Source organism: Hibiscus syriacus, unplaced genomic scaffold, assembly GCF_006381635.1.
Source record: "Hibiscus syriacus cultivar Baekdansim isolate YM2019G1 unplaced genomic scaffold, ASM638163v2 tig00110621_pilon, whole genome shotgun sequence".
Lineage (NCBI taxonomy): Eukaryota > Viridiplantae > Streptophyta > Magnoliopsida > Malvales > Malvaceae > Hibiscus > Hibiscus syriacus.
Genome location: NW_024062802.1, coordinates 670,336 through 679,663, shown reverse-complemented (window position 1 = coordinate 679,663; position 9,328 = coordinate 670,336). Strand labels below are relative to the sequence as shown.

Genomic DNA, 9,328 nt, shown 5'->3' with positions numbered 1-9,328 from the left:
ATTACATAAGAAAATATTAAATTCAACAAGTAGTTGAATTGTATTAATATATAAATTATTGAATAAAGGTGTAATTCCTTGTACACACACGTAAACTTTAAAGGTCTCCTTTGTTCACTATTGATTAATTGGGTCCTTAATTAATTATTTAAATACTTATTTTAATTTAAACATTAAAATTTTAATTTTAATTTTACATAAAAGATATGACTATATTAATTTATCCCTAAAATGAAATTATATTTTTTATTACACAAAATTTATTTTTGACAAGCACAGCGCTTCACAGGGAAACATAAAAGTCGATCTTGAAATTATGATGATAAATATTACAAGCGATCTTTTTTTTTTTTAATTAACAACTACGAAACTGGAGCTTTTGTTGTTGACGATGAAGAATTGTTTTTATTGCGACAGTACTGGAAGCTGTTCTCTTCCATTCTTTCAACCATGAAATGTGCGAGCATACCATTACGTTCCACCATGTTCTCCTTACACAAAAACTCATCCCCAGAAATCTGTTCGACGTCTCTGTAATAATCATGGACAAATATATGTGTTTTAAGGTTGCTCCCTTTCTTGCTTCTCGCCAACACGCCGGCGGTGAAAATCGGCTGCATTCTTCCGGGACTTTCCGTTCCGGCGCCTCTCGGCCCGTCGATTAATATCACATCCCAATCCACTTCGTAAACATGATTCGGCAAATCGTTGATCCCAAGCTTACACTCTGAGAACAGCAGGTTTTGGACCGGTCGGCATTCGTTGTGGATTTGTTCCTTGGCCGAAGCTATAAGCTCTTTCGTTTCACTCATCTTCGTCGTGTATTGGACATCGAAGACGTCAATCTCGGGATGCAACTCTTCGTAATAAGCGGCGTAATACCGGTTTTCTTCGATGAACACCGTGCGGCCGTTGTGGTTCAGTGATTTCCAGAGAAGGGTTTCCGGAGTTAGCCCGAAAACGAGGAAATTACAGGGCGAGGAGCATTTTCGGAGCACGTCGGCGATCGGCTTCATCTCGGAATACGGCATGTGGTAACTGTCGTTGGATTTGGAAGCATAATGGAGGAGGGTGTTGACGACGGTGGTCGGCAATGGTGCTGTAACACCACCACCTGCCACGGTCGTGATCGCGGCCGCTGCGACGGTTTTCCCGGTTATCGACTCTCGGGTGTATACGAGAGTGAGAAGGAAAGCTACGGTGAAGAAGGAAATGAAAGCGAGAAGCCATAACTTGCTGGAACTTCCTTGTTTTTGGATGTAAGGATGGAGGAGGATTAGCTTGGCATTGCCGGTGTTGTTCTTCATTTTTTTTTCTAGTGGGTTTTCACTTGAAAATCTGAAATGTTTGATTTAAACAAAAAAATGTACAGAAGGTTGAAGCCAAACTTTTCAGACAACATCATGGTGGTTCAGACAACCTAATATTAATATTCTAGAAACCAAACTTAACCTTAAAGGCCATTTTTTTTTAAAAGCAGTTGGTTTTGTTTCCATGCAATTTCTATACGTTGGTTCGGTATTTTTTTAAAGTACACACACGTAGGGTGAAGTTAAAAATTGTGTGCTAAATATCCAAGCAATTTGCCCCGAATACCTTAAACGATTAAATTTTAAATTTTAAATATGCAAGCAAGTATAAATTTAAATTTAAATATTTCTCGAATCAAATTTAAATATTTTTATTTTTATTTAATAAATTATTATTGTTGAAGAATGGTGAAACAAAGTGGTTGGAGAAGGGATTGGTGGGGGTTGGGGACTAATGTTTGCGACGCAATAACTAATTACAAGCCAAAAGTCGTTTTTTCATCAATTTCAGGTTTAGTTTTCACGAAACCTTTATTAATATGATTTCTTAAATAATTAGTTATCGTTGAGGTTGACAATTCACCTGCTTTCAGATTCCCTTATGCAGAAACAAGGCATTCAGATGGAATTTAAATTGCATAATTATATAACCAAATTTAGTTGAATATTTCTTTTGGATGGTTTTGCCGTCTGACGAACAAATTGTTTTGATTTCTTATCATTGCTTGATGGAAAATTTCCAGACTTGTTTATGATGAGTAGCTCTTGACCCTTATTAAATAATTTATGTATTTAAATAAAATTCTCATTAAAATTGAAAATAAACAATGACATGACAAAATTCACAGAAATAATATTTTATGAATTCTTCTTTCAAGTCGTTTATGTCTCTCCTAATTGTAAATTCATCTTACATATTTTTAGTTATTTACTTTAATTGATAGAAATTATAAATTACGTGGCTAGAAGAGTAAACAATTTTTGTGGTTGGTAATGTTGTCTTCTGTTAAAGAAAACGTCAATCTTTCGCCATTGAAATTAAGCAAAGTCTGAAAGATTAAAAATAGAAAACAAAAGAAAGAGGAAATTGAAAGCATATGAAGAAGGTAATTAAGAAAAAGGCACATGTTTCAAGTGCATTATTAGTTAGCTTAAGAAGATGGGGCAGATGGGATGTGATATTCAATAAGGGGTAGTAGAGATATCCTATAGAAGATGTATATTAGTGAAATATATTAAGTAAAACATATAGATATCAAAATCCCTCCGTTCCTCGTCTTCAAGAGAGATGGAACTGAAAGGGCAGTAAGAGCAGACTTGAAAGGAAACAGCAGACAAGTTTGCAGATTATTCTTGACCCCAATGGTATAAGTAGAGACTCGGGCTTTGTTGCCTTTTCAACAGCTGAAGAAGGATCTCGAGATGTAAGATATTTTTCTGTTTCCCTTTTCCCATGTTTTTGAACAGATTTTCTCTTTTTTTTTCTTATTGTTCCTGACATTTGTCCTGTGTTGTTTCTCGTGGAGATGGATAGTAAAATTGTAAATTAGCCAACCACTTTATGCTGCCGTTGCTCAAAGGAAAGAAGAAAGGAAAGCCAGGTTGCAGCTATTCGTATATGTAGCTTCTTTCTTATTCTATTGAGTTGAGGTGACATGCACGTGTATAGTTTTTCTTTTCTTTTTTCCTAATGGACCTGGAGTTAAAATCAGCATGAATGTATATAATACTATTAATTTTTGTTGTATACGGACGGGAACAGTTTTCTCGTATGCATATGGGACCTGTTGTATGCCTATGTATCCTCCTGGCGCACCTCGTTTTGGAAAGCAAATATTCCTGTAATGATGTCAAACTTTTTGATGCCAATGCTTCATCCCGGGCAGCAGAATCTACGCCAAGGAGGTAGCCCGATGCTACAAACACTTCCCTTCATGCGGCCACAGGTTGATGGGTTTTCTTTGCATATCAATGTATCTTACTCCGACATCTATGTATTGATGCTATCTATTCATCGGATTCCGGTGACCAGCGAACAGGAGGTCAACCGTCAGGAATAGCGAACATGCAAAACCACCGGAACAACAGAAAAACATATCACAATTAACGCTCAATCAGCAGGAGAAAAGTAAAGATGCCGAAAGAATGTTTGGGCCGTCCCTCTCTCTGGATTTTTGTAGCCCACGCTAAGCCGAGGCAACTGACAATCTTTCTCAGTCTGTTAAGCCTAACAGGCTGTTATAACAAACTAACCAACTGGCTTCAATGAACAAGCCTAACCATCAATGGTTGTGTTATTCTCATTATTAGAACTAATATCCGACTTCCACTGCTGTAATCTCTTATAATAATTTAGTTATAATATAAAACATATTATAATATATGAACCCATCGAGTGATCTCAATGGTTTAAGAGAATGTTATTCTCTATAAAGATCATGGGTTCAAGCAGTTATGTTTGCAGGTGTATATACATTATCAATGATTAAGAAAGATTATAAATAAATACTACTTTATAATCAAACTAGATTATTAAAAAAATAATTACATTAATAATTGCATCTACCTCTATCTATACCAAAACCACAAAGAGCAAAAATACAATAACATAAATAGAACCGTCCCATTGTTTAAAATGATTAATCTTTTATATATATATATATTAATTGATCGATTTAAGTTTTAATTGACCTAATCAATCAATTTAATATCGGTAGCTTATTTAGATTAGGGTTTAAAAATAGATTTTATAATTTGGAATTATATATTTAAGCTTTTCATACATTTATATTGTTCAATTAATTTATTTTATATCATATCCATATGGTAATATAACTATAATATAATCATGTATGATAAAAAATTATAGTGTGATTATAAAGAGAGAAAGAGAGAAGAAGAAGATATAATATTATCATTAAACTTGAGGTCATAAGTCAGTTAATACCAATTTAATTAGGAATTTGATAAAATAAAATTTTATTTAAAATTCAAAATAAAAATTTTAAATATTGTTTTATAGGAACCGACGAAGGTTTACAACCCAACTGTATAATAAGAATATTTTGCTAAACAAAAGAAAACTTTTGAATATTTTAAATATTTTTTTTTATAGAAACTGTCGCAACCGTCTTTCGGTTGGGCCCCGGAATTGGGCTTCGACTTGAAAAATGTGGATTGGAGTCGCCACCGATTATTTATTTACAAATAAATAGGTTAATCGGATACCTTCTATCTTACCTGATCTGCGTCTTACCGAAGATATGTCGGATTCGGGAGTCGGTTACAGCTAAGGAAGGATTAGCACCCTTGAACTGCCCTTTCGGTACTATGTAATTTCCAGTTGTCTTTAATTAAGAAAGTTGTAAATTTAAATTAAAATGTAAAATGACGATCCAAATTACTTACCTTAGATTGCTTAAATTGTACCCTTAAAAGATCAGGACATATATTAGATAAGGAATGCAAATAAAACACCTAAGGTAAAATGGAAAACAAATAAGATGAGGAAAATATAGAATATAAAAATGATGGTAATAATAATAAAGATATATAAAAAAATTAAAAAAAATAAAAAGATATATATAATAGTAATAAAAAAAAACTAAAATAAATAAATAACTATAATCAAATATGTGCAAATAAAATAAAAAGGAATAAATGAATAAATAAAACATAATAAAGGTGAAATAAAATAACATACAAATTTAAAGTGATAAGAATTAAATAAAATGTCCATATGTATATAAAAAATGTAAAATAATAGCGTATAAGGTAAAATTAATAAAAACATATAATAATATTAATTCCATATATATATAATAACTGAATATGAGGAAAAAAAATCTATATAATAGTAACGGAAAAACTAAATAATGAAGATAAATATAATAAGAAAAAGAGTAAAGAAATAATAAGATAAAATACAAAATGTATACACATATAAATAAATAAAAAATACATAAAATAATAACATGTATTAGATAAAACAAATAACTAGGAGCATATAAATATATTTAATAATAATAATAATACTAAATAATCAAATATTAGGGAAAAAATATTAATAATAGTAGAAAAAACAGAATAATAAAAATATAATATAATAGTAATAATAAAAAAAAGGTAAAAACAGAAAGGAAATGTAAATATATACATATATACATAATATACCATAATAATAAAAAAATAAACGTAATATATTAAATAATAAGAAGCAAATGGATAAATGAAATTAAAAACTAAAACGTTACTTGATCTTAATCAGGGGTTAAATTGAAAAGAAGGACGAATCCAGTGGCCAAATTAAAAGAAAAATCAGGGTTCAAATTCAATTCTGGGATCAAAATGGAAGTTTTGAAAGAAAGCGAACAAAAACGCGATTCACCCCCTTTTCATCAAAACGCACCGGTTTGAAGGAGATTGGGTCGGGTTCCAGGGTTGGTTTCACGGGTTGTATATATGTAAATAAACGTTTTTTTTTTCAAAACATTTCTCTTCTTCTCTCGCCGAGCCCTTCCCCATTTCTCTCTTTTCCTCTGCTTGGTTCATGTGTTCTTGATGAACACATGAACGCCGCCGTAGTTCCCAGACTCCGGCTACCGTTGTTGGCGCCGACCGCCGTTCATCAGCGACAAAATATAAAAAAGTTTCGATTTTTTAAGAGCCCTTTGCCTCCTTTTTCAGAATATCCGAATACTTTCTTTTGAAAACAAGCCTCGGAGTGTAAATCTAAGATCGAAGGTTCAAAAGATCCACTCCTTTGTCATCGGCCAAAACGTTTTTCTTTGGTGATTTCAAGCACAAAACGCGAGTAACTACGCATGCAAGTAGCCAAGAACGAACAAAATAAGGTAAAAATGCTACCTTTATTTCCTTTCAAACGTTGTACAAAGATTCGGCTTGCTTCTCTATATTTGCTATAGATGCGTGGTTGTTTCCGTATTTTTGTGTATATCCCCCCCAAATACAATGGGGTTACATCTTATTTATAGTACAAGAAATAAACTGTCCTTAGAGATTGAATCCGAGTAAGACTCGGTTTGGTTGTTTGGAGTCCTACTAATGCACGTTGCTTTGCTTTTGTTTCACGTGCTTACGTTTGTTGGTGGTTGTTTGACATTGAGGAGTTCAAGGCGCCGAGATAACCGGGGATGAATGCCGGTGAGACATGGGACACGGGACTCTCGCATGGGGACAGTTACGGCGTTGGCTGGAACTTGCTAGGGTTCTTGGAAACCTTTGCTTGCTGGGTCACGAGTCTGCTGGGCCTGGGTCGCTTGGGCCATTTTTATTGCTGTATAAAATAATATCATATGCATGCATATTATACAATGTACATAGTGCACACTAAAATAATGCAACACATAGATATTGTATAATATATTGTTGTAAGCAAGGACGGAATTGTGTGTTTACAGCTGCCCCTCTTTGCTTATTATCGTGTAACGAGAATATAGCAAAGATTAAAATACACAAATTACGTCCATATCGAATATCCTAATGCCCTTCGTTGTGAAGTTATATATGTATATGGCCCCTTCGTCGTGAAGTTGAGCCTTGACTTGAATATCCTTCGTCGTGAAGTTGAAATCCAAGTATTGTTCCGAGTCCAATATCCTCTGCTGTGAAGTTGAAATCGGTTCTGGAACTGGGAAATGATTCGTTGACAACCAGTGGTCCCTTCGTCGTGAAGTTGAACTTGCGTTGTCTGGAGACCAATATCCTTCGTTGTGAAGTTGAAATTGGCTCTAAATTGGAGAAATGTTTGGTGACAACCAGCGGTCCCTTCGTCGTGAAGTTGAACTTGCGTTGTCTGGAGTCCAATATCCTTCGCTGTGACGTTGAAATTGGCTCTAAATTTGAGAAATGTTTGGTGACAACCAGCGGTCCCTTCGTCGTGAAGTTGAACTTGCATTGTCTGGAGTCCAATATCTTTCGTTTTGAAATTGAAATTGGCTCTGAATTGGAGAAATGTTTGTTGACAACCAGCGGTCCCTTCGTCGTGAAGTTGAACTTGCGTTGTCGGGAGTCCAATATCCTTCGTTGTGAAGTTGAAATTGGCTCTGAAATTGAGAAATGTTTGTTGACAACCAGCGGTCCCTTCGTCGTGAAGTTGAACTTACGTTGTCTGGAGTCCAATATCCTTCGTTGTGAAGTTGAAATTGGATCTGGGTAAAACCTGCAAAGATATGCATATATGTGATGTTATGGATGTCATGCTCTTAGGTATGCCTAAAATGCATATGCAACATATGTTATTCTGAGCTCTGGAGAGTAATCTCGATCTCCGGTGGCCTGTCGTTGTTGACTCTTGAGCTTGAAGTTCCGATCTCTGATCTTGAATTATTCAAGTGTTTGATGATTTTTTTTTTTTTTTTTTTGAAGATGCTCCTCAACCATCTCAAGCATGTGCATGAGCTTTGATCGGCTTCTGGGTACCTGTACTTTTCAATGAATCTTTGTACAGTAATATGCGATTATCTTCCATAAAAATAAATAAACCATTAGGTTTAAATCTAATTCAAGATGCTTAAAAGGAATTGGAGGAAAGATGGTCTTTATTCATAAGAGAGGAGAAGAACAAATAATACATGGCAAACATTCTAGAAAACGAATACACAATGATGTGTAAATGAATGTCTTAGATCTCGATAACGTGGGCACTTCTGAGTTGAAAAGCCGTTTGGTGACTTTGAATGCAGCCTTTGCCAAAGGATCTTTGAAAATGCGACAATGTTTGGGAGGGTGCAACATTTCTCCGATTTGTTGAGTTCGTAGAAGATTCATGTGGCGGGATGCTTCCACCGTTGATATCCAAATCGCCCTTTCCGGGTTTTCAACTTGGACCTATCCTTAGTTGCAAGACGCCCTTTGCGGGTTTTCATCTTGAACCCACCTTATTTTCTCTTCTTTTTTCCTCTTTTTTTTTTTTTTTTTTAGGGCGCCCTTTCGGGTTTTCACCCTAAACGTTCTTCCCTTTTTGTTTTTTTGTTTTTTTGTTTTTTTGTTTTGTTTTTTTGTTTTGTTTTTTGTTTTGTTTTGTTTTGTTTTGTTTTGTTTTTTTTTTTCAACTTAGGACGCCCTCTCGGGTTTTCATCCTAAGCGAAGTATTTCTTGACTGCGTCCGAGTTAATGGGATGTGGCAGCTCAGGTCCATCCATTTCAGCCAGGATAAGGGCTCCTCCGGAGAAAGCCTTCTTCACGACATAAGGTCCTTCCCAATTTGGCGTCCATTTTCCTCGGAAATCTTTCTGGACTGGCCAAATTCTTTTTAGCACTAGATCCCCTTCACGGAATATTCTCGGGCGCACCTTTTTGTCATGTGCTCGGATCATTTGTTTCTGATAGATTTGACCATGATGAATGGCTTTCAGTCTTTTTTCATCTATCAGATTAAGCTGATCATATCTGGATTGTGCCCACTCTGCATCATCCAGTTTGACTTCTGACAAGACCCTGAGAGACGGAATCTCGACTTCAATGGGTAGCACTGCTTCCATTCCATAGGCTAGTGAAAATGGAGTTGCCCCAGTCGAAGTTCGTACCGAGGTTCGATAAGCGAACAAAGCAAAAGGCAACTTCTCATGCCAGTCTTTGTAAGTTTCAGTTGTTTTTTCCACTATCTTCTTAATATTTTTGTTTGCTGCTTCTACCGCCCCGTTCATCTTTGGTCTGTAAGCAGTGGAATTGTGATGTTTTATGTTGAACTGTTCGCAGGCAGCACTCATCATCTTGTTGTTCAAGTTTGTTGCGTTATCGGTGATAATCCTTTCAGGTAGACCATACCGACATATAATTTCTTTCTTCAGAAACTTGCAAATAGTGGATTGAGTGACACTGGCGTATGACGCAGCCTCTACCCATTTCGTGAAATAGTCAATTGCTACGAGAATGAAACGGTGACCATTCGAAGCCTTCGGATGGATTTGCCCGATAACGTCCATGCCCCACACAGAGAAAGGCCATGGTGACGTCATTACATGAAGCGGATGAGGTGGAACATTTATCTTGTCTCC

At 35.4% G+C, this 9,328-nt stretch overlaps 1 protein-coding gene and 1 long non-coding RNA gene across 4 annotated transcripts; one reads left to right on the top strand and one right to left on the bottom strand.

Moving 5' to 3' along the window:
* Positions 1-286: 286 nt before the first annotated feature.
* Positions 287-7,925, bottom strand: LOC120136006 (protein IRX15-LIKE-like). The gene is made up of 3 exons (XM_039152129.1): positions 7,920-7,925; positions 3,150-3,159; positions 287-1,310 (listed from the first exon to the last, which is right to left on the bottom strand). The coding sequence occupies exon 3, from the start codon at positions 1,305-1,307 to the stop codon at positions 363-365; it is 945 nt and encodes a 314-aa protein (XP_039008060.1). The 5' UTR covers positions 1,308-1,310; positions 3,150-3,159; positions 7,920-7,925; the 3' UTR covers positions 287-362.
* LOC120136007 lies at positions 2,589-3,686 on the top strand. Of its 3 annotated transcripts, XR_005517299.1 has the most exons (4): positions 2,589-2,734; positions 2,837-2,960; positions 3,073-3,256; positions 3,343-3,686. It is a non-coding gene; the product is annotated as an uncharacterized LOC120136007 (long non-coding RNA). The 3 variants fall into 3 exon arrangements; XR_005517300.1 differs by having other exon boundaries at positions 2,845-3,256; XR_005517298.1 differs by having other exon boundaries at positions 2,837-3,256.
* Positions 7,926-9,328: the final 1,403 nt, after the last annotated feature.